The following is a 27,368-nucleotide window of genomic DNA, read 5'->3' on the forward strand; positions in this document are numbered from 1 at the left end:
TTACATTTCTAATATTTGTTCACTATTAATATTTATTCAAATCTTTATGAATTATGTATTTTTATTGATTCTGCTGTATCGTCACAGATCACTGATACAAAAATGTATGAACATAAAAGTATCAAAACAAATGAACATAATTGTAGACGATACAAAAAAAACCAAAAAACCTTAATTGTGCATACAGATATATTGTGTTCTGTTTGCAAAGTTTAAAATTTTGAATATATCTGCCAAAATATATATGCACCATAGAATTTACACTTTTCATACTTACTTGTAATCCTAGAAATAATGTAAGAAAAAAAGAAAATGAAACGTAAAACATAATTAAACATCATATATATCCTTTTGATTTATGAAAACAGAAGAAAAAAAACCTTAATTTGAGAGAATAAAACAAAAAGTTTGATACTAGTTCTAACTTATTTTAATTTTTATTTGTATTTATAATCTTTAAAAAAAAAATTTGCCCGTATTTAACTTTGTCTTATTCGCGATTTCAGTCTTATAAATCTTACAAATGTGATTGATAAAAATTTGTAAATAACTTTCCTTTTGTTTTTTTATTGTTTTTGTTTTTGTTTTGTTTGTTTGTTATTGTTTTTGTTTTGTTTTTTTGTTTTTTTTGAGGGGGGGGGGGGGTATGTATACTATACATAACTTACCACAGATCTACTCATTTTCATACCCCCCTTCGAAGAAAGGAGGGCATATTGCTTTGCTGCTCTCTGTCTGTCTGTCTGTCCGCCTGCCTGTCAGTCTGTCTGTCTGTCTGTCTGTTCGTCTGTCTGTCTGTCTGTCCGTCTGTTTGTCTGTTCGTCTGTCTGTCTGTCTGTCGGTATGCTGTACACAGGTTTACCATGATAATATCTTAGTCAAGTTTGATATTGGGTACGACTGATCTTATTTTCTTCGCAGAATTAAAAAAATATTGAATTGAAATTTAATATACAGGTTTGTCATGATAAAATCTAGGTCAAGTCTGATATTGGGTATTTGCAGTTTACGCTCATTTTTTTGCAGAGGATGCATATATTGAAATAAAGTTTGGTATACAGGTTTTATAATGATAATATCTAAGTCAAGTCCGATATTTGGTACGATTGAGTAATTATCGACAGAGTTATGGTCCTTGGACTTTGAAAAGATCCAGATATTTCAGTTTCCGCTTATTTTCTTCGCAGAGGATAAACATATTGAAATGAAATTTGTAATACAGGTTCATCATGATGTTATATAAGTCAAGTTCGATTTTGGTACGGTTGAGCAATTTTCGACTCTTGGACGTAGAAAAATTCTATTGATTTGCAGTTTACGTTCATTTTCTCCGCAGAAGTTGCAAATATTGAAATAAAATTTGATATAAAGATTAACTATAATAATATCTATAATAATATCTAAGTCAAGTTCGATATTAGGAATCATTGTGCAATTTTCGATAGAGTTATGCCCCTTGGACTTAGAGAAATTACACTTATTTACAGTTTACTTTTATTTTCTTTGTGGATGTTTCCAAGGGAAGGGGCATAAGTATTTCACAAACATCTCTTGTTCTTTTCACTGATACTAATTTTAAAATGTGAACATATAAAATGTTATGAAGAAAAATATAAAGTAAAACGGCGATTTCAAACAAATGGGTCAACTCTTTCTATACATATTTTACAAATATAAATGAATTATCATGTTTCTTGATGGGGTATAAAACTGAAGAATAACATGAAAACAAAGTTATCTGAAATTAGTTTATTTGGCGTTTCTGGCTTTACTATGATGGACGCAAAACAAAACCAAGCGAGGCATCAGAGAGAAAAACCCCGAACAGAAGTACATGTACATGAAGTGACTATAGCATTAACAAACAAAGCCACATCATAACGACACGCTTTGTGACTCAATACAAAATAAGACGTTTTCATACATTATATTCACTCAATTATAATAAAAAAACACCTATATATGTAAACTGATTGACTTCAAAATGCTAAATGCATGTATTTTATTCAATGAAACCTCATCTATAATTAAATCCAAATAAGAATATCGCGCTTGTTTACGAAAGCTTTACCTGAAATATAACAGATATACTCTGTCCCAAGATATCCTCAATTCGCATTTTGTCTAATTATACTCGACTTTCGGGTTCAAACGATGTTCATTCAAAGGTATGAACAATTTCCATTTTTTTCAGTTGAAACTCCCCCTTCGGCTAAACAGGTTTCAATTACGGGCTAACAACTGTGCTGTCTACGGGGATTTTGCATTGCAGCAAGCTCGGATGATAACGTTTAGAAATTGCTCGAGGTATTTCGAGTGAGTTCCGAATAGAGAAAGGGTGTAAATAGTCCCCATTATAAATATCCGTAAGGAATCTGTTTTTGTCCGTGTCAAATTTTTCGAGTAAAAATGGAAATGTGTTGATATAGATATCTTGTAAATTTTCCATTTCATTGATTTCAATTGCACTTCTTTAAAAGGTATGTTCATATTTTATTAAAAATCGTGAAAATGCGCTGCATAAATACGTCTGGATAGACTAAAGTAAAATTTGCCCTTTTTCGGCCTTTTCCATGACAATAACGGTGCACGAGACTGTTCTTTGTTACAAACAGACGTTCGAGAACTTGCAGAACAAAATGATACCAAACAATACAGGAAAGTATTTCTGTATTACTGTCATGATAAAAGAATGCAGATGGTAAGTGAGTTTTAATCAAAAATTCACCCCTTTTCTCGGAGAGATTGCATTTCTTTAATGGAATAATTATGCCAGGGCTAATGGGGCATTGTTGTACCTGTTTATGTTGCAGTTTCTTAAAAATCTGTATGTACCATGTGAAAACCCGTTGTTGAGAGGTATATAACCTCTTGTTACGTATTGCTCACCTGTCAGGTGAGATATTTACCTTCTAAAATTAATATCTTACAGAAAAATACTAAATCTCGTGCAAGAAATATTTTTAATAATAATTATATGACAAGAGTTAGTCAGGAGCAGTGGAGATCAAAAACCCTTTCCTAACAAAGATGATAGAAAGTTATTTTGTTCCTGTAGAAAATGTCAAATATCCTATCATAAAGTTGCATTTTCTATGGGAAGAATTATTCTCTAGGAATAGGAATTTCTTAGAGGCTAATATTTCAGCTGACAGGTGAGATACATTAATAATAAGATCAATAAAAACTATTTTGGCAATTATCTATCATATGGTCTATTTAGATTTTTCGGTGCACGTAGGTTAAGGTCGGTCGTGGGTTTCAAATATTTCGATCTCTGCGCAGGCTATCGTGTATTACTGTCGTAAATCGCAAATGCTGATTAAATGCTCAAATATACATGTTATTATGTAATGCATTTACGAACAAAAAATACTCATCAGAAAAATTATATTCAGTGAAATGAATCGTTAAAATAATGTTCAGAAGTATTTTAATCAGTTCGCCGCTTCTTCAAAATCGAGTTATTTACATCAAAGTCAACGCTTTACGTTGACGTCAGCTTAAATCTTGACGTAAAAATTGACAACGCAGCAAAGTTAATGTGTCCCGGAGGTAAAACCCGGCCTAAAAAAGATATTATTTCAATCAACAAAAAATTTACTTTGACCTAAATGAATCACATCTGCGCAGGTGACTAATGATACTTAATTCTAAATATTTTAAAAAGAGAAATCATTAATTATGTCATATTTTTGAGGTTCTTGCTTGGGATTGACATAAACAACTCATTGTTTTGAAGGAGGCTCTATGAGCCTCCTCTATTGCTTCCGGTCAGCTTGCATTTGACGTCGATAATTAACTTAGCGGATTCGACGGACACCACCTAGCGACAAAATTTGCAATATTCGTTTAGGATTCATCTTTCAATATCATTATTGAAATAAATATCTTATTTACAATTACAAAATATACAATGAACAAAACTTTACATATTAAAATTAATTAACATAATTTCTCTCGTAAATTTTGGTCTATTCGTGAAATTCCGAGTAAGTATGAATATGCATGAATTTAAGAATAGCAATAATGTGTAATCGTATAGTGGCTGTTTATACTTTTAATACAACCTCCTGACCGTGACGTCAAATAATGAGTGTTTACTAGAATATTGAATGATGATAAACATGGCGTGGTTCTTCGTCTGTATCGTATATTACTTGCGCATTATCAATTAATCTCCTGCAGAGAGATCCCAGCATGAATCCAATAAAGTTATTATTCAACAAGTTAAACCAATGTCATGTGAAGCTGGAATATTCACCTAATTAAGTCCTGACAACCGTGATCGTATCGTAGCATTGCATATTTTTGTTTAGTTTTACTTGTATGCATACTTACTCTACGATAAGGATAATGAAACAAAAAATTAAACATCCACAGTGTACCTTTAACGCCGAAAAAAAAACAGTCAGTGGCACATTGGTATAGTACCCAGGCCACCTGCGGTGAGGCTTCATTTATTCTGTATGTCTGGCCAGCGCTGTCGATTTCAAAGTAATTCGGGAAGTCGGTGTGTTTTTGCAAGCTGATAAGAGTATTCCGCATGAAAAAAAAAGTATAAAAAAAAATTAACAGAATGTACAGTCATGTTTTCTTTTAAAAGTGAATTATGGAGGTATTAAAAATCTAACAGTATATAATTTTCAAAATTAGCATTAAAAAGGCATTACAGCTAATTCTCCTCATCTTGGTTATTTCCCTTTTTATGCACAGTTTCATAAAAGAATAGAAGTCGTTTATATACTGAAAAATTGAATCTTTTTACAGCAATCATAAGCTTGCAAATGCGTGTTAAATATTTAAAATGTTTTACAGCAGAAGTAAAGCTGTAGAGATTCGTAAATGTAGTCACTCCCTTGCAAAAAGTCACTCTGAATTGTTTACAATAGATGCGCTAAGCTGTTGATCAAAAGGCTGAGCTAGCAATATTTACTGTTAGGACCATCTGAAATGATTAATTTAATGGTGAATTGAGAATTCTCAAATTTTACAAAGCATTATTTTAAAAATCATGGGAAAACTGTCAATTCACAGTACTTGTGCAAAATTAGCTGTAGCGTCTCTTTAAAATAAAGAAAATTCATCTCCATAATTTTTTGAAACGCTTAGAAGTATATTTGATCACTCTCTACAATCAAATCATACATTATGCAAAAGAAAAAGAACGAAAACTTTGCGAGATTAAGATTTTGCATGTATTACCTAACATTAGGGGTTTATAAGCAGGTACTAATTTGTCATATGAAAAAAGTTCGCTGTACAACAGTTTTCATTAATTATTTATCATAGAATTTAATAAATATTATGAATCATTAAGTATAATAGTAACTAACAAAATAGTTTTTCTGCCTTGTAAAATATATGTTTGCATATTTCGTAAAAGAGCATGAATATTTAAGCAAAGTAGCTTCTGTCCTGTAGAATTGCATATTCATAACCTTGTATATCTTAAAATATGAAGACAATAAACCATATCGTTTTCTAGAGTTGAATTAAATCAACTCTCAGATGCAGTTACCCTGGCAATCCGAAAGTGAAACTGTGTTTGGACCTATGTACAAATCATCGCCGCTGACAGGAGTTTATTCTCGAAAATTATCGGCAAATTCGATGTAATGCATTCTGAAGCATTGTTATTCAAGGAAACTTATTTATAAATACCTTGAAAACAGTAAGATTTAAATGTTACGAGCAATTTAGATAATTTTTGTAGTCGTATGTATTTCTACGCCAGAGTTCAATATAATCTCATTCAACCACACGCTCAGCTCTCTCCGTAAATCTCCGCCAAGCAGAAATTTTATCTTGCTTGTCGGAGATTAATGGAGAAATAAACGAGAGTACAGTAAAATTTTGCTTGGATCGATACGGTTTTCAAGAAATGTTTCCATTACTGATACATAGTGAATATGAAAGAATTCTATATGTCTCGCTTTAGCGTCAGCTTGTATATAAAAAAAAACGGTTTTAGTACAGTCTCGTTAGAATTAACTTTCAACGTTACGATATGTTCCCTGAGAACTATCGAATGGAATGCAGATCGTGACGTCAAGGATGATTATGACGTCTTATTGTTTAAAGTAGAGACAAGTGACTTTTTTTACACATCACTGTAGGATGCAAAAATAAATGTGCATTTTTATTGCAGCGTCAAAAATTAGAATTGAAAATATAATTTGCATAATAAAACATATGTGCAATCCTTTAATGTTCTGTGTGAATGGAAATTAGGGTTTTTTTTCTATTCAAAATAGAATTCAATTTGATTTGTAAGCATACTTATATTTTACACAATTCTATATGTAAAATGGCTGGCACGACATGTTTATAGGGCCAAACTATGAGGGCGGATAGCATAAAAAATATCCAATCGATTTTGTTCTAATTTGGCAAAAATAACTTATAAATAATCTTTCCATCGCTAAAAATTAAAAGAAAAGTCGGACATACGACTACAATTGAAGACAAACAGATAAAATATCAATTGACTTGATATTTTACACAGTTTACTCAGAAGTTGACCTTTCACTGTAAAAAATAAAAAAAAATAAAAGGAAACAGTATGTTTGAAACATTCTCCCCCGAGACTCCTTAAGCTGGTGCAAAAAAATACCACATTGGCACTGGGGTAATTATCCGGCGCAGTGCTAAATGCTTCCTCAATCTACCTGCTAAAAAATAAATTCAACGAAGAACTAATACTTTAGAGTCTTGAACGATTGTAAGCAAAGACGATGTCAAGTGATATAGAGCCGTTTCGAAATCCCGGTACAAGAAGGAACAAGATATTTTAGGATAGCATCAAACTCTCTATGCGTCATATTGGCGTCATGTTGGACATTGCATTGCTCCGCGGTGATAAAAAGAAATGTTATAATTTATAAAATCCAAAATGAGTAAAGTTAATCCACACAAGTATTAAATAATAAAATAACAGAAAGCCGATTCAAAACTCTACCGGTTTCATTATAATCTTCAGGAGTTTTTAACAATCACCATAGATATATAAGTACATACATTTCAAATGATCATTGTGACGTCATATAACATCAAGTATATGTTGCGCTTTTCAGAGTTCATTATGACGTCATATTATAAGCGTTTTGTAATAGTACGGGAAAAACATATAATATATTCAAATATTCTATAATTGTACAAGAAAAACATAAAATATATTTAAACATTCATAATTATAATGCATTCAGTGTTGGTTTATATAATGAAATGAAATGTTTTTCTTTTGTTTCACGCTCTTGTTCGGTTGTTATTTTATAAAATTTATAGATAGGACACACTGTAAAGTTCGGAAAAATGTCCTTGGCACAGTTTCTGAGATGTCCGCTAACAGCCGTGCACTGGTATTTTGTTTCACGAAATGGTTGTCGGTGGACGGTCATTCGATGTCTGAGGGTATCCCCGGTTTGACCAATATAGTTTTCTCCACATCCTGCACATGTTACAACGTAGATTAGATTAGAACTTTCACATGTAATAGAGGAATGTATATTAAAATTTCTGCCGTTTTTGAACTCGAACTGGTGGCCTTCTTGTAGGTAAGGGCAGGTGGCACATCTTGGCTTCTGGAATTTACGGACATCTGGTGTTTCTTCGATATTTTTAAATTTGGCACGGGTTAAAATCTTTTTCAGAGACGGACGTTGTCGTTAACTTTTAATGATCTGAAATTTGTTTAAGACTTAATTCATTTTTTTATCACGTTCTAAAAGTTGAAGGTTGCTTTTTATAATTTGGTAAAACTCTTGATTTTTCGGGTTGTGTGTTGAGACGTATGGAATAACACATTTTTTCTGATTTATCTTTTATCTGTAGTAGCTCATTTCTATCATGGCATGTGGCTTTTTTGATTCCATGTTCCACTAGTGATTTGGGGTAGTTCCTTTGTTGTAGCAGGTAGCTGAAGATTATAATGAAACTGGTAGAGTTTTGAATCGGCTTTCTGTTATTTTATATATATATATATATATATATATATATATATATATATATATATATATATATATATATATATATATATATATATATATATATATATCTATATATATATATATATATATATATATATATATTTATGATTTTTAAATTACATTTCGACGTGTATTTGAAAATATTTACTACATCCATTGTATTTGTATATTGTATATCAATTGTATACAGAAGCGCTATCAGAATTCCATCGACATAAAAAGTACCAAACAATTTATGATTTTGCCTATAAACCGCTTCCTTGTGGTCATACATTTTATTTAGGAATTTTGAACTATTTGTGTTGCATGGTCGTTGCCGTGAACTTCGACAAAAACGACAAAGGATTTTTATTTTATCTCTGTTTGGTGGTCTCCTGTAACGTAATCTTTCAGGTATTGTTACTTTTATAAAGATTGGGTAATGTTACGCACGTGACCATGATAGTGAGGGATATTTGCTTTTTCTATCTGCAAGGTTATACTGTTTACATATTTAAATCACGTAACATGATATGTAGATCAACAAACAAAGACTAATACGTATGTTATGAATAATGTACCAAATACTTGTATATGTAAGAACTAGCTAAGGTCAATAATTAAAATGATACTTTACTAATATAGATGCCACTGTTTAAATCCTTGCGAAAACTAAAAAGGACAATGGCACAGACACACTAACCAAAGATAATGGGATAATGTTTATCACATAATCGAGCACAATCAGATTCATCTTCAACGCTACAAATCATGGGTAAAGAGTTGCGATGATATTCAACATGATTTGTTTATGATTGTTACTTTACATTTCTAATATTTGTTCACTATTAATATTTATTCAAATCTTTGCGAATTATGTATTTTTATTGATTCTGCTATATCGTCACATATCACTGATACCAAATGTATGAAAATTAAAGTATCAACACAAATGAACATAATGGTAGACGATACGAAAAACCATAAACCTATATTTGCATATCCATTTTTCTTTCCCACTATAAGTCAATACAAAGGAAGTGCAATAATTTTTCTAAAATTGCAATTGCTCTGTTTTACTATGACATCATAATAGTGTGACGTCATATACTTTTCCATGACGTTATAAATTTAAACCACTTTACGATACATCATGTGTTTTTTCCAACTCCACAAAAATTGATATATTAAATATTTAAACATGTTTTATAATAACATTTTAAGGGAATCACTGTTATAACAGTATCGATTCTGTTAACAAATCTATGTGAATTAAAAAGATACATTACAGTCTGAAAGTTTATTTTTGATGTAATAGCTAAATGTCAAGGTCTATGCTAATACAGAGTATTAGCAAGTGGTAAAATGCAAATTATATGTTTTACGGTGCCACCGTTCTAGCGAGCGCAGCAAGAATTACACAGACATGTACCTTGCATCATTGGCAACCTTTAGTGTTATTTAGGTATCATATAATATTTATTCGTTTGATGAAATATCGGCGCTTCTGATTGGTCGAAAAATTTCTTTGATACCTGCATCAATAAAAATTTTGCCGGATCTACTTTTCTCAACTGTTCTGATCTAACACTATTTATAGAACGGGAATTTCCAAAATAAACACTGTCAACAAAGTGTAAAGTTGTGTCTGTTTCATTGTCAGCAAACAAAATACAACTTTATAAACATAAACACTTGAAAGTCTAACCTTCAAAAATAAACAAAACACAATATCTCATTCACGAAATAGAAAATTAAGCGTCTTCTCACGATTTCGTCTGCTTCAGATCAATCAACATTACTGCGAGGCTGGCTGTTCCTTTTCCAGAATAATCATAACGAACATATAGGCCCATACACTTTCACGGTAACACTGCTGTTCAAATTTGGTAACGATGGTTTTTAATTTTACACAGTACCCTACATGATCGGTCATCAGAAATTCAGAATAAGCATCGTTTTGAGTACAATGCATCAACTCCTTCGGCGCATTCCAAGCGGCAGATACTATAGTATACCATTTAAGTACATCACTGGCTATATAGTTACCACAATGTTTACAAAAGTCGCTTATACATACTATTCTTTGTAGATATATCAACTATTTTTGTCCATCGCCTCTCCTTGGATAGTTACGTCCAGTTGCATTTTCCACCGATCTCACATGAAAACTAGTTTTATTACGAAATTTTCTGCACAGTGAATAATATCACAATCTATCGCATGTATTTTCCTTTCGTTTTCAATTCAGCCGGTTCAGATTTGAACTCACTATTTGTGTTTAATCCATTAAATTCAGTTCAATAGCACGGCATCAGCTGAAGGCGCATCCATTTTGAATATTGTCCCTGTTTGAAGGTGTGTAATTTCCCACTTTTAAATTAAACGGTTTGACTATATGCAGTATTTACATAAATTGTTTAACTGTTTATTTTCTCTCTTTATTCCTTTTTTTTATTTAGTTCAAAATATCCTATTGTTTATTTCCTCCCTACTCATATACTTACCTGCCTACTGTACATGCATGCGCAATTAGCTTAAAGAAGAATCGATATGACAGTAAAGTATGGCTCTTGCTAGTATATATATTGAGTCTCGCCAAAGCATAAGCGGTGCTCTAAACGTGTCTTCAAACCTTAAAACACCGTAAATCAAGAGTTCAAAGTCGGCAATTTTTGGCATAGCACTACGGGTGAAAACATTAGAGAGCATTATGGGACGTAGACAAAAAATTTTGTTTGATGAACTGTAGGTTGAGCTCGTTCTTTTACCCGCGCACACTGGTTTTTACAGCTTGCTCCGCTCGCTATAAGTAAGAAACAACGATTATTTAGTGAACATGGTGTTATGAATAGCAACTGCTCTGCTGGCATCATGGATTATGCCAACAGAGCAATATATAACCAATGCAGTTGAAGTGGTTGATTTTGCATTGTATTCATGACAGTTAAACGCATTTTAAATTTGCTGTTAAATCTGTTCTTAACAGTGTTTTAAAGAATACGAACTCATCACCAAAACGAAAAGACAAACAAATGTGTTTATCACGTATAGAACAAATATTATACCGGGTGAACGGTTGGAAGTTTGCTTCAGTGTTTTGTAACTTTATAGGTCGATTTTATTAAAAGAAAACTTTTAAAGACCACTCTTTCATTTGCAAAGATGTTAAGTTGTAAAAACAATGGCTTTGATATCATTACTGAGCATTAAAATGAAACACATATTTGTTGGTAGTTGAACATTTATAAAGCTAATTGTCTACAGATTTTCCCCACTACTAGTAGGCGACTGAATTAAAGAAATGAATGCATAAAAAACAAAAACCTGGTGCAAGTAAGATATCAATACAAATTTAAAAAGGAATGCGTAAAATTGGAATTACGGAATTGCTAATTGGAAATTAGTACTCGTGTGAGTCATGCCTGGGAAACTCGCCGATTTCCCCTCATTTTTATAGCATTTTTTAACACCCTTTGTTGTTTTTTTTACCTGTAGAATGCACTTTATCTTCAGGATGGGGCAAAATGTTTAAATAGTATCTAAACAAAATAAATCATATTAAGTATAATATATATTTAAAGATTTGTGCTACTTGTAAAAACATTTATATTTTAGTGTCATTATTCACCTGCTAAGATGCGAATTATAAGGAAAAATTGCACTCTAAGGATAAGCACCTCTTATATTAAAGAAGTACATTTGTCATCATAAAAATGCATCAAATAAATTGTTAAACATCGTTTGTCTTTTACGTAATAATTGTTTTAAATAGATACTCCCAGTCAAAGTATTTTTCATTTCATTTAAAAAATATTGTTTAAACGTATAATTATTTAAGTTTCGGAAAAACTTAGTATTGATGCGAACAAAATAAGTTATAAACGCAAAGCTTTACGGTATACATTGATTAAACATTCATCACTGATACCGGTATTTACAATGTTCACGGCTCGTTTGTCATAATAACCATTGCGACTCTTAATATACATGTACACATAGTTGTTTCAATGGTTTCATATAATCAATCAATAAATTCAAAACTTCAACCTGTTGTGTTTAAAGGTTATTAATCCAGAAATCGATAACATAAATGCTTTAAAATAGAATAATTTACGTAAGGAACTTATGAAACTGTTCATATATACATCGCCATAGTTCATAGCGATATATTTAAAGCTTTAACACATAAAATTTGGTGAGGTAATGATGTCTAGGTGAAACCACTTCGATCAAATGGGTTCCTTACATATAAAGTTATTATATCAGATAATTGATAATGCTACTTTAAAACTTATGAGAATTACAGCGTTGTTTTATTTATTGATATTTTTGGCATTAATGAAAGACAAAAGTTCCCTGGAAATATTGCTATTTTCCGAAAAACCTCCTCACAACCCACGATGTGAAAACCACGACATCATTCTTCTGCCTACATGTGTTTTTACTGTAGCATGGAGTAGCAATGAGGAACATGTTTTTTTAAACAGTTGTTAAAGAAAAAAGACCTAAAACATCATAAAACACAATCGTAAATTATCGTGAAGAAAAAAAAACCAATTGTGTCATGTCCTAAAGCTTAATATTTTATATGATTGTGCACTGTGTGTCTCATTGGACAATAATGCTTTTAACGTCATAAAACAGAATCGTAAGTAACAGTAAGGAGAAAACAATTCCAAAAATATTCCACAAATAGGTATTTCGCGTATTTGATGGATGTTTGGTTGTAAAAAACATCAGTTTTATCATCTATTTTACACTTTCTAAAACCAATGATCACTTTTTTTTTCAGAAGAAACAGTATATCTTGAGATTGGGAAAAAGAAACCTTGATATGGTGAGCCACTCATAACGATATCAAAGCTTGTTAGTCACAAACAAACTTCTTAGTTCTTGATAATTATTTGATACAGATTGCCCACATGACAATTGCAAGAAAATGTCATTATCTGGCCATTACATTTAACCACGTTTACAAACCGCCGTTTGCTTGGGCAAATGCAGAATAATCAGAACATCTGTTTGTGTCTTAAAGCTATACACGCTATAATTTGCGTCAATTTTGAATAAAGGGAAAAACGTTTGTGTTTGATTACTAATAAAAGTTACCTTTATTCTGTTAATTATAATGCTCAATTCGATCACGTAACAAATATATCAAATATTAAACAATAAAAAATATATATTTTCCTGCCAGGAAAGTAATGCCTCCTCGTGAATATCAATCTATCACGTGATAGCGACAGCTAAATTTAGCCTATCATTCCAAAACTGGTGAAGGGTCAACATCTTCATAATTGTGATAGTTTCATAAAGGAAAGGATATTTTCAGTAAAGAATAAATTTGTCCGATATAAGAGTGCAAACAAAAGAAAAAATACAAGCCTGTGAGTAGATATGAACACTTCCTTTAAAAAGATGACGTAGACCTGTGTTTTTCCCCTGTGTGCTATTTATAGATCCTATAAGTGTTAATGCAAAAGTAAGGGTATCGTGAATGACAAACGTATTTTACTCATTATACATGTATGTATTTCAAATTAACAACTGTTAAGCATATTAAAAATCAAGTTGGATATTTAATTGGGCAAACAATAACGACCACCTAGTTCTCCGCGGACATGCGCAATGAGGTCGGTTTGCTCTTCCTTCATCAATATTCATAGAACGGTATATTTTCCTGGCAGGAAAATAAACAATTAAAAATCTATATCTTTTTAACGAGATGGAATTCACCCTTGTAATTTATAGATTAAGGATAACTTTTATAAGTAGACAAACACATGCGTTTTCACTGTCATTCAAAATTGACGTAAATTATAGCGTGTATAGCTTTAACTATTTATAAGATAAATGCAGAAGAAAACGGCAAATTGATATGAATAATATATATTTACCGTATTGTCCCGATTAAAAAAAGACTCGTAATATGTTGTGTGTATTAAGAATAGCAAGTTTAGCACAATGTATTTCTTCTGCTGAGACATGCCGGTATGACAGTTATCTGCATAATCATTCTTTACCCTAACCAGAGTTCTGTTTGTTTTGGATTTTCTCGGAGCAAACATCTGCTCTTCTTACATCGTAACTATTGTGTTAAAATGATGGATACCACGCATTGACTTATTAAATCAGTTAAATATCGCCGTTAAATTTTAGGTTTAGTTGGATTTTAAAGATAGCCCAATATAAATGACTCTCTAAACAATGTGTTTAAGGCTTTAAATAATATTAAAATATCTGTTAATACTAATTACATTTATTAAACTGTCTTTACACGGTTTGAAGAGAGCCTGAAAGTATGAAATGTTCATGTATATCAGGGGCAATAAGGTGGAATTTTCCGCTTAAAACTAGAGTGGAACCATACCAAAGTTAGTTTAAGGTTATCCTCTTTCGTTATAATATATATATATATATATGACCATTACCTTTATAAAATGATACATTCCTTTATATATATTGTAATATATTATATCCAAAAAAAAAACCGAACGACCACATTTTCCAGATTTTCTCTTTGAATTTTTTTTAAAATGTTATCTATGCAAAGATATGGAACACATACAAAAAGAAGCCGTTCATTAGCTGAGTTGCCAAGTGCTATTTGTACAGGCAAACTCGAGATTTTTCTCTGCTCGATAATTTTTCGTTTTCTTTTCGAAATTTGTTTTCCTTTCTCTATGGTTATTCTAAACATTTAAATGTTTCTCACTTAAGACTAAAACATAAAGGCGACTGTCAATCAAAAACAGCGAACAATTTAGAATCATTTAAAATCTATTAGTTTGATGAGATATTAGTGCTTCTGATTGGTCGTAAAATCTATTTTTTAATACCTGTATCAATAAAATTTTTGCCGGATCTACTAGTTTTTAAACTGTTCTGCTTGAACATTATTTATAAAATTTCAAAAATAAACACTGTCAACAAAATGTAAAGTTATGCTTGTTTAATTGTAAGCAAAAAAATACAATATAATAAATATTTAAAAAAATGAAAATGTCACCTTTAAGAATATCAATACACATTATTGAATATACTAAATAGAAAAGTAAGCGTCTGCTCGAGATCAACGATCGAAGATTATGGCGAGGCTGGCTTCATATAGGCCCATACACGTTCAAGCCAATCACGGAAACACTGCTGTGCAAATTTGGTAACGGAAAATCTTAAAATTTACACACAAATCTGATGGGTCATCAGAATAAGCATCGTAAAGAAAATGTATGAGAAGTGCATCAACTCCTTCGACTTATTCCAAGCGGCAGATATACCATTTATCGATAATTACCTCAATGGCTATCTATATAGTTACCACAACACTACAAAATTCGAACATACTATTCTTTGTCGACATATCAACTATTTTCGTCCACGATCGCATCTTCTTGCATGGAATGCACAGTTGCATACTCCAACGATCTAACTCACAATAAAACCAGTTTTAACGAATCTTCCTGCACATTGAATGACATCACAAGCCATCGCATGTATTTTCCTTTCGTTTTCAATTTAGCCGGTTCAGAATTCAACTTTCTATTTGTGTTTAATCTCTTAAATTAAGCTCAATAGCTTGGCATCAGCTGAAGGCACATCCATTTTGAATAGTGTTGCTGTTATTGTTTTGTATTCATACGCGCCGCTGCATTTAAATTATCTACATGTGTACATCAATGAAACATCAAATTTTATGATTTGAAAATGTTTTATTAAATGATAAGAAATGCATTTAATAATTGTTTTTCTATTGATCGACGTATCAAAGAAAAGATTGACGCGCATTGATAAAGTTTTCCGGTCAATTTTTCCTTTGATATGACGATTAATAGAAAAAAAAATTAAATTCATGATGCCAAAAAATTAAACTATTCAGTTAAATTATAAACAAATTTAAAAATGATGGGTAAAAAAAGAGTTTCATCATTACTTAAACAAAAAGCAGAAAAAACGGCACTTGATCCTATTTATTTGTGTTTAACGTTAATTCGTTTGCTTTATGACTTTTAAAAGTTACAGCAAAGTTGCATATTATTGTCATGATATACTTTTATTTTTTCAAAACGCGTAACTTAAATAAAATGGTAAATGAATCAATTTTCACGAATTTCTTTCAATTTCTTGAGAGTCTGAAATGCAATAGAAACTTGTCTCTAATGCCAGATTAAATATCCGAGTTATCTTTCTGTTGCAGCAAACCTCCACTTATTATGAGGATAAAATATCTGCATCGATTAGCACATACCAGTATTATGAATTCAAATAAACTATTAAACCGAACAAAAAAGCAGCATAGCGTAAAACAATTGTTTGCAGGATCTGACAAACATCAAGAACGTGGAGAAAAAGATTCTGTACAACAATAGGAAAAGAATAGGGCATGATGAATTTACACTCTCTCTATTGGTAGCAATTGTTTTCATATGAAAAAAGCAATATGAAAAAAAGAAATAAAAGTAACGGGAAATATGGCAAAATGTATAAACAAAGCAGCTATACAATGTAATTGAAACAATTACATTCCATGTATTATTCATAATTTTCCATTCCTGAAACGGCTTTCAATGACCAGAATATCACCAAGGGTTATTGATTAAGGTGTAAATACCTCAATATTTAATCAGACGATTGTGAGGTTTTAAGCAAGAAATAAGTTCATTTTATTCCTTATTGATTAAATGTAATCATGGCATGTAGAAATTTTACCTTGCATCTAATAGCTTAAGCTTTAAGGTGAAAAACATTTGTGTTACGTTTTTAAGTGTATGCATGTATTCACGAAACGTCGATGAGACAAAAAGACATGTATTTTGTCCATGATATAAACTTGAATGTAAAAGCTGATTTCTCAATTAAAATGTAACGTTTTATATGAGATAAATATCCATTTTCCAGGATACACCGCATGTTTCATCGTTGTTGCCTCTGCATGGTAGATTGCATTCACTGTCATATAAACGCTTTGGAGAGAATCTGACCTGCGTTTCAAATAACAATTATCAGGGTGTTTTATGCATTAATTATGTGCATGTTCCTAACAGCAAATGGTCAGTACATCGCAACAGCTTATTGACCTTTGGTGAAACTACATGAATAAATGACCTCAGTCGGCTAGAGCTTATTTCCTATTCAGCAAGAAATGAATTTATTTTATTTAATTGTTTGATACTTATTATATGTAATAAAGAAATGTAAAAATAATAAACCTTATGTTATACATTTGCCTGCCTCAATATGTGATGCAAAAAATAGAATCTGTAAAGTTTTATGTATTTATGAAGCATCAATGACCCAAACGAAGACATAAAACGCTTTATATTGGAAAAATTTCCATCTTCCACCTTGCACCACACGTCTCCACAGTATTGCCACTACATAGCTTATTGCATTCATTGGAAGGCAAAAACTTTGGAGAGAATCGGACCTGCGTTCCACAATGACATTCATTCCCGTTCTAAAAATAAGTTAAGATTTCATCAAGCTATTTAAAGATTTTTTTTTCTTATCTTAAAAAAATCTTTAGTATCTATCATTTCCGGATCGGCAAACAAACTAGTAAAATAAAATATCTATTAATCATAAACACATAGACTATATTCAGATTATACAATTACAATGTCAATCAAATGATAATGTAACAAAATTGCATAATGTTAAATACTTTAACTCGTCTTAGATTAATCCATACCTGAAGCCCAAAATATTTGAATTCTCCAAGACTTATACATTTACGTTTGCAGTATATTTCACCATTTTTGGTAAGGTAATTGGGTCCGTTTTCTAACACACGATTTGGTATGTCTTCATAACATCCTGCTATTGTTTTAGTTAAAAAAAAAACACCCTTAGAAAAAAAATGATAAACACGTACAACAATTAAAACTTCAAGTCAGAAAAAAACACACACACCCACTCACCCACCGTAAAATCAAAGTAATTGGAAGAATTTGATTACAGTGTATTAAAACGATACTCTGTTATTTTTGACAGATGTGTTTTTAGACTTGTTTGGACACATTTTATTTGTTACGTTTACTCACAGTTGACTCAAAACAAAGGAAGTATAAATTCATAATATCAATAGAAATAAAAAATTGCACATATAGTTTTCTAAAAAGGCTAAAAAGTCAACTTATTTATCATCTTTTTACGCAAACCTTTCAAGACATGATCTTTCTTTACATATAAACTATCATATAGCATTGCAAAAAAAAGAGTAAATTTTACCATGTGAATTTTGATATTTTCTAATATATATACATATATATATATATATATATATATATATATATATATATATATATATATATATATATATATATACTCTAAAAAATTCATCAATCATTCAGAAAATAAATTCTGTCATATAGAATACGTTTCTTAGTTACCTTTAAAAGTGCAGTTTAGGTCTGTTTTCCATGATCCGTCGGATATACAGATAAACAATTCAGAACCACGTTGTTCAAATCCTTCCATACAGATTACATGGATCCCCCTTTTTATACCTATGGCGTCCCATTCTTGTACTTTTTTCAAGGAAAACCCGTCATCTGAAGGAACCCCGCAATCTAAAATTTGATATTTCCAATGACATTTTTATAAGTTAAATTTAATTATGATTTTGATAGAAACTGTTTGTGAAATAATTGATTCACCCAAAATCAACGAGATTTAATTTTTCCCGTGTGCTGGTACTTGTCGATATTGTTTATTATTTTCCGTTTGTTTCAATGAATATTTGAATCTCGTTTTTGTGATTTTTAAATAAAATCATAATACCATTTACATATTTGCATTAACAAAATCATAAAAATCAATAAATATAATAAATAAAATAATTAATAGATAATGATATTTTAAAATAAATAATAAATAGAAATAAAATAAAAACATTGTGTATACCTGACAAGATACAGGAAAACTCTCCAAAAGGCGTTGGGATGCATTTCTCGTTTATAGAACAGTTTGACAGTGAACAACTTCCTGCTATCTCCTGTTAAATTTATAAAAAAAAAAATTAAACAATTTAACATCATTAAGATTGCAATATTGTCAGTATCAAAACTTTAATAAAATTATGCACTTTTTCTGGATAATTGCTATTTTTATCACAATGAATTGTAAACCAAAGAATGCATTATGCCATTTTTGTTAATGTTCATGAGTTGTTTCTCCACTTAATATTTAAAATCTGAAACTGGTCTTATATAGTATCAATTTAAATACAACATATACATTTAACATTAAATATCAAACTTAAACAAACCGTACAAATGTTACATTTCAAAAGAATAATTACTTCTGATGACAATAATTTGTAACGACGAACGCTCGGGTGTATTAGATTTGTCTATAAAGATAACAGTAAAAAGATATATCTCTAAAAAAGAAACCATGAAGCACCGAAGACAAATCAAAGATGTTTTGATTATTTTTTTTAGTATTTACATGTACAACTTCTTCACGCACGTACTAGTATTTTCAGAGGAGGGGTGGTCGCAAAGGGGTTACCCCCCCCCCCCCTCCACACACACACACTTGTTTTTACGCAGATCTTTATAAAATATACAGATATGGAATTAAATCTTAATTCGTGGTGGGGGAAGGGGTCTTATATTATACCTGTTCATTGTTCATTTCTTAATCTTCAATTTTCACGATTTTGGAAAAGTTACTTTTTTAAAAACCTTTTTTTGTCATGATTTTTTGAATGAGTGGCTCTCTTCCTCAAAAACAAATGCTACGTGCTTGTTCGTCTTATATTATTCAACGTGAATTCAAACGAATTAAGAATCAAAATAAAATGGCGATTAATTTGATTTCAAATTCTACACATATGTGCACAATTATACACAATTTTATATCTAACTCCAAAATATCAAATCAATAAGTCTTGTCAAATCATAGTTAGGAACAAAGAATATTCCATACCCACTCTAATTATTATCTTTTTTAAAATGTCATTTTTTCATTCACTTGTATGTGACTAATCTTTTAGGTAATATCAATCATCTTGTCTCGATAAAAATGTGTTAAGGTCTGAACTCACTATTGCGCACGAGTGGATCTTTCAGTTCTTCAACAGAAAAAAGGGGTTTAGCTTAGACAAAATTGTACAAACAGAAAGACGGATGCTATATCTATTTGAAAATTCAAAAACATTTTTCATCTACAAATTCAGAACACAAAATTATAAATATAGGTGCATATATTTTTCAAATTAAAAGGAATATGGAAAAATTCCCTAAATTAATTTTTATGTACTAGTATTCCATGATACACACATTCAATTTTCAACATTATTTAAAAAAAAATTAACAAACTGGTCAAACGAAACTTAAATTGAACAGACAAATGCAAATATATATGCAATCTAAGGATGTCAAAACATTGATTATAATCCTTTCTTTATTTCCAATAAAGGTTTTTATCAAATCTAAACTAAAAAAAATTTGGAGGGAGTAACCTTACTAGAGGAAGAAACTACTATATAGTAGCTACCCCCGGGGGAGGTTACAGTACAACATTTTCAAAGGAGGGAAAAGAAGCTACTATGGGGGGACTGCACTTCTACACAGTTAAACTGTAGAAATCAATATGAAATAGAATAGTGTATAAGTACAATTGTATATTGCTTTAGTTTCCTTCAGTGCATTACAGTATAGGTCCTAAATATCTGAGGTATAATTGCCTAACTATTAAATATTTAGCACTCTCGGTCTTCCTAAAAATAGTAATATATGAAACAAGGCTATACGGATCTGTAAACTTTAGTTTTATAGCGTGTGCTTAATATTACATGTACATGAAATGGCTTTTTGTTTGCGAAGGATATCAATCCTTAGGAACAGTATCGAATGTAAAGCCTTCTGAATAGACAGAGTGACGAATGGCAAAGATCCAAAGCCGTTGAAATGTTGTTGCCTGATTTATTCATTATTTATGAATACAAAGATCTTGGTCCATTTATTTGACACCACGAGAACACCATTGTCAACCGAAACGAAGTGGAGGTTGACAATGATTTTTGAGGGTGCACAATTCAACTGTTATACTCCCAAACAGGCACTATTTATTTTATTATACTGAATGTCTTAATATTGGAGAAAATTTCACTGCTTTTATACAGATATGACGTTAATTCTACGGTGAAATGTATGCGCATAATTTACGCGCATGAGACAATTTGTTGTGTTACCCGTTGCCAAGTATGTTGCTAACGCTGAGGGAAATAGAACGGATTTTCAACTGCGTCTTAACCAATCAGATTTCAGTATTTAACATGAAAGTATAATAAATTCAAATGGCTTTTTGGCAATAAACTAAACAATTTGGTTCAGTGTAGATGGAAATATGCTAAAATGCGATTTAAACATAAAAAACCTCAATGAAACAGTAAATTAAAGCAATATGAGCTGCAAATATAATGTTCATTTTTTTACGAAAATGTTATTTTCTACATAAATAACACAAAATTATGGTTCTTTTAAATTTCTGCTATATATATTTTTGTAGGAAAAAGCCATTAAAAAGCATTACTTGGAACAAAATTGAATTATTATCGTCCTGTAAAATAATTGATTTTCTAAATATTCTTTAGAAGAAAAATCTTCTGACAAAAATTAATGATTTTTACAAACCTTATTTACCATAAAAGTTCAAGTTAATTGCATGTTTATCATACTAGCAGGTTTATGCAGCAAAATAAAATTACAAAAAATACAGTTCATATAGCTTTAAAAATGGTTTAACATAAAATGACCATATGTCATGTACATGTATCAGAACCATTATGAATTTTCTCAGCTGTAGTATTTCATCGATTGTCTCTCAGATAACTAAATACGATTTGAAATTCAAGTATCTAAACTTGCATGCCATTGGGATTTCGCTTGCATCATTGGCAAAATTTCTCCTCTTTATTTACACCGTAAATAACGGCCAATTTTTGTACAAGTGCCTAAACTAGAGTAAAGTTAGACCCCGTACTTACGCCCTCCATTACGAGGGTCAATCAAAAAATATGAAGACAATGTAGCTGCCTATCACATGTTCTTCATAAAGACCATAACTAACAGATTAATTTATGCAGTAAGACTTCCTTTGTTGTTTCACAAAGTTTCATTTCATTTAATGAAAAGGTATTTTTGTTATCCAATTTTAAAAACAGCTTCTTTTGTCACCACGGCGCACGGTAACATTCATATCATCACGTGAAAATGACGCACGTCCAATTGATAAAAATACCAAATTTTTATATCACACTGAGCCTCTTGTGCTTACAACTAAAAACAACACTTGCCAATCTATTGGTTCACATTTTATTTTCAAAAATCATAACTTAGTTTTTTGTTGTTTACAGGTTTATTTCCGAATGTGTCTTTCGTTTACAGTATGAAAACCCTGCAAGTTGAATGACGTTACTCATTCTTTTGACCAAATATTCAAATACATGTTTATCTCTTTTTTCTTTAAAAACCATCGTAGTAAATTAAAGTTTCCCATTTAATTTTATTTGATTCTTAATTAAAATCAGTATGACTCTTTTTATAATTGACCTGCAATGTTTAGTTTTATGTGTCGGTCAAATAAATGCATGTGTATGCTAATGCTTCCCCATTGATTTCCAAGCGATTTGTAAAAGGCATTTGTTTTTTCTTCACACGATATGCCCTCATGCGCAAGAGAGTTAATTTGGCTATGTATAGATATGTATTACGCAAATAGGCAAGTCAAAATGCATTTGATGTTTTTCTTTTAAACAAAAAATAAATAAATCTATTTTCTTATACATACTCAGTACCAAAAACATGTCAAAGCTAATGCACATAATGACGTCATATTATGACGTCATGCTTCTTACTCCTCAAATTTATGAAATACATCGACAAAACAGTGTTTGGCGCATGGCCATATCCTATATTTTAATATGCATAATATTAAGAAAAATATTCTTAAACTTTAAGAATTGCTGCACAAATCATATGCACTTTATATTTTAATAAGAATTGGGGAAACTTACACTGGACTGTGAATTTCCTGTTTACCTAACCTTCATTTACTTACTTATCATATTTTATACTTTTTTTTAATGTCTCTATCACTTTCATTTCGATCATTATATTTATCATCTTACCTTATCCCAGTCTGATCTTGAACTATATATCCACCCTGGTTTCTCTAAATACAGCTCTAATGAAGAAACATTAGTTTCAAAGTTTGTCTGACAGAAGTGGGCTCCTTGGTGGTAGTTGATGGACCGACATCGTGTTGTTTTCAGACAATCCTCCACGCAATCCAAAATACTGAATTTATCATACGACGTTATCATCCTTCTGTCCAGTTTGTGTCCGTACTTTAGCATCGAGTAGCCATGTCGAAGGTTAGCAAAACAGCAAGTGATGAGCAAAAGTGCAAAGCAGATCATTAAACGGAGAGGCAGACTAACGTAAAGTCGATGCATTTTTTTCACTTGACACAACGTATGTCGAATATTTCTTAAAAGTTGCACCAAGCGATAGCCTATAGATTGAATATAAAACTATCGCCGAATATATACAGCATGACTGGTGTTTGTTGGCATTCGAAATAGTTTATCAAATTGAAGATGTAAAGTATAACATAATAAAATATTCATTATCGATATCAAATTAGCTTTTTGTCATAGTTACCACTGTAATACTTGACATAAAATTTTCAATAATTTAATTAAATCAATATATTCAATCACTCTAACGTCATATTTTAAAAGGTTATCAATCCGAAAACTTCAACGTTATGGCTTCATCACAAAATGGCTTTGAAATGAAAAAAAAAATGAAACTGAATTCCAGTGTTCATAGATCTTGATCAATGACTTAAAAACCTAAAAATCATTATTTTTTATGATGTTTTGCTCGATGACTAGATGTTATCACTTCGAGCTTAAGTGTGCCTTACACATAACGTTAATAAATTAAAAAAGTTATAATGCTACTTAGAACTTATAGAAATTTCTTGATTTGTTTAGGGACTTTTCCGTTATTGCTTTATCACAAAATTGCTTTGAAATGAAAAAAAATGAAATTGAATGCCAATGTTCATAGATCTTGATCAATGGCTTGAAAACCTAGGAAACATTATTTTTTTATGATGTTTTGCTCAATGACCAGATGTTATCACTTCGAGCGTGTGCCTTACACATAACGTTAATAAATTTAAAAAAATATATATAATGCTACTTAGAACTTAGGAACATTTCTTTGTTTGTTTTCGAACTTTTCCGGTTTTTCTTTCCAATTACGTCAAAGAGCACACGGCGGGTGGTACCGGTCAGCAGAGGATACTCACTTCTCCTTTGAACCTGATCATACATGTACCTGTATCTTTTTGGAATTCCTGTTGCTCTGCTTTGAATTCTTATTTCGTTTTATGGATTTTTGAGATGGTTGACGGTTTGTTATTGTCATTTTTTTCATTTTTAATGTTGTTAATGAACAAAATGCCTAAATCATCAGAAACAGAATTTCAAATTACCTTTAAGTGGATACAATTTTGTCAAGTACTAGACAATAATTGATCGATCTAATCTTGGTTGAACGCAAACGGTATTTTTGAAAATTAATTGCATGTGGAATAAATTCATAAAGATGAGCATTAATTTACACCGTAAATTACATGGAAACAACATATCCATGATTTGCATTGAATTGCCCATTTCTGTCATAGCTACTGTGTGATATTTTCTAGAATTTACTGGGTGTCGACAAATCTTAAAATCTCAGTACACTAGGTGTTTGTTTTAATTGGCAAAAACTGTAGAGTGTTCCATTCGGTTCTTTAATTTGTTTACTATGAAATGTAAAATCGTGTCATATAAATCTCATAACAATTTAAGGAAGGTATCTCTGTTTTGATAATGTAGATGATTTTTGATGCTAACACTTCGAGCAAATCTTAAGCGTGACTCATAAAGGAGATACATTATTGATACGTGGAAATCCACGTTCTGTTCAATTCGACGAAAATTTTTAGCATTTTATGAGCCACGTTATTTAAAATTATGTGAAAGTTATTTTTTCTTAAATGAACGGAAGACTTCAGGATAGACATGAACATGCTATTATTGTTTGGTGTATTAAAAATAATTGTATGATTCAACGTATTCAAACATCAGATTATCATTGATTTTATATTAAGCGTTGGAAATTGAAAGGCTTTGATAAAAATCCAAAGGACAAATACATGACATAATCAAAGTAAACACAGACCTCTCAAAAGATGGAGGTAGGAACAGAAAAAACACAGACCTCTAAAATGGTAGAGATATCATCAGGTGCCACTGAGGAGTGAGCATTCTCTGCTGACCGGTCACACCCGCCGTGTGCTCTTTGTCGTAATCGGGAAAGCGAAAACGGAAAATCCTTGGTCAATTTGAAGAATAATTATGGTTTTACAATAAGTACATCTATGAAATTTGTCAGTCAGCATGCGACCCATTTGAAGATTGTATTTGCTGTATCGATCATAGACCTTACGAAAAGAAGACTTCATTCGAGACTGATACATTGTAAAATTGAATGTTTCAACCACTTGTTAAATTCTATATCCTAAATAGACTACCAATATAATTCTATTAGCAGGTAAGGACAAGAGCACTTATGGGCCCTGTAAAAGGTGAAAACAAAATAAGATTCAAATTAAGCATATTTTTTTTTCATCTCAAATCTTTATTGATATTTCAACCTCAAGAATGAACAAGTTTTAGCACTGAATTTGGTGTATATACATAGCACGAAGCTTTACAACATAGTAGGGGTCAGCCAAGATTCGTGATTCTATAAAGTAAATCGAGGACGGGCATTCATTTCAAAGCCTTTGTTTACTGTCAACCTAACCAATATGTGGAAAAAAAAGACGCATTATATATTTAGAACACTTCCGTAAAAATAAGAAGGCTAAATAACATTGGGCTGGTACTTAAAATATGAATAATGTATGAAAATTTCAAGGTTTTTCCTATAGCAAGTGTCAGCTATTACCTGCGTGACCAATGTTTACCTACGTATGAAATAAATTATTTCAAACAGTCAGGTGGTTTTTTCAAGGTAGTTTTGTAAAATTTACTTGGGGTAAACACAGGCACGTTTTAAATCGATCTTCATCAACTTTGTATCGTCAGGAATGTTTTAAAGATCACTATGGTCATAAGCAAGTTCAAAGCTTTATTTTATTATAATTAAATAATTATTCTGATATTTTTCCTGGAATTGGAACACCCAGCCTCGCCGTAAACTTGATATCAATCGTTGATCTCAAGAATACGTAATCGTGAGAAGACGCTTAATTATCTCTTTTTTAAAAAATTAAATAATGAGTATTGTTTTTTTAACTTAAAACTTGTAATTTGTTACAATTATTATTTCGTCTGCTTACAATTAAGGTAGTCCTTCCATAACTAAGGTGAATTTAACAATTTTGATTGATCTATACCACATCAAATACATATTTTAAAGCTATTATGAGGCTGACATAGACCAAACTTGGATGTACGTATATAGTCAATTAAATGAACTTTGTGCACTTGAAACTTTTTAAACAGTTGTCTGCCCTTTAGGAAAAATGAAAAAAATCATTTTCTAAAAATATGTATGGTTAACTATAAATTATTTTAGCGTATTCGATTACTTTTGCAACTTTTAACCAAGAGAAATGTGAGAAAATTACCTGTACCAAAAAAATATATGTAAAAGTGCATTTTTCCCATAGACTTCAATGTTAACTTCAACATATGATAAATTCATTGAAGTTTTTTAAAAGATTTCAAAGGTGAAACATTATTATCTAATAAACTCCTTAAAAATCACACTAAGATTTTAATGATCAAACTTGCAATCTATTAGATATGAAATATGATAGTTATGGATGGACAACCTTAAACATACACAATTTCACATTTTGTAGACAGCGTTTATTTTGGAAATTCGCCTTATATCAATAGTGTTAAACCAAAACAGAAGAGAAAAGTGGACCAGGCAAGATTTTATCGATGCAGGTATTTAAGATTTTTTTCCGACTAATCAGAATATCTTATCAAACTAATAAATATTTAAAGATTTATCAACCTAATGGGAAATAAACATGATAAATATCGTGTGGATTTTTTTTCCAAATGAGTATGATTACTGGCTCCACTATCACCAAAATTCTAAGTCCCTCAAATCAGTCCTTAGCTAATATTATCATAATAAATGAACATAAATTTATGAACAGAACTCAGACCTAATTCTGGGTAATTACTTGAGGAGACTTGGCGACCGTTTCCCTAACAATTTGTATATCGTTAACGTACAAGTACACTGACGATTTCGGACAATCACGTATACGAGCGTTTCACTAAACCTATCGTAAATGTAGCAC

The 27,368-nt window shown here is 31.0% G+C and overlaps 1 protein-coding gene across 1 annotated transcript; it reads right to left on the reverse strand.

Annotated features, from left to right (window-relative positions):
- Positions 1-18,350: 18,350 nt before the first annotated feature.
- LOC136275733 (uncharacterized) lies at positions 18,351-23,499 on the reverse strand. Its single transcript, XM_066085606.1, has 3 exons — positions 23,107-23,499; positions 18,873-18,963; positions 18,351-18,538 (listed from the first exon to the last, which is right to left on the reverse strand). The coding sequence occupies exons 1-3, from the start codon at positions 23,431-23,433 to the stop codon at positions 18,351-18,353; spliced, it is 606 nt and encodes a 201-aa protein (XP_065941678.1). The 5' UTR covers positions 23,434-23,499.
- Positions 23,500-27,368: the final 3,869 nt, after the last annotated feature.

The sequence above is a fragment of the Magallana gigas genome, chromosome 1 (assembly GCF_963853765.1).
Source record: "Magallana gigas chromosome 1, xbMagGiga1.1, whole genome shotgun sequence".
In the NCBI taxonomy this organism is placed as follows: Eukaryota; Metazoa; Mollusca; class Bivalvia; order Ostreida; family Ostreidae; genus Magallana; species Magallana gigas.

Coding starts and splice junctions, on each gene's coding strand:
- LOC136275733 (XM_066085606.1), bottom strand. CDS start 23,433: ATGCATCGACTTTACGTTAGTCTGCCTCTCCGTTTAATGATCTGCTTT. Junction 18,964..23,106: donor CAAGATCAGACTGGGATAAG/GTAAGATGATAA, acceptor TAAATTTAACAG/GAGATAGCAGGAAGTTGTTC. Junction 18,539..18,872: donor GTTTTCCTGTATCTTGTCAG/GTATACACAATG, acceptor ATCAAATTTTAG/ATTGCGGGGTTCCTTCAGAT.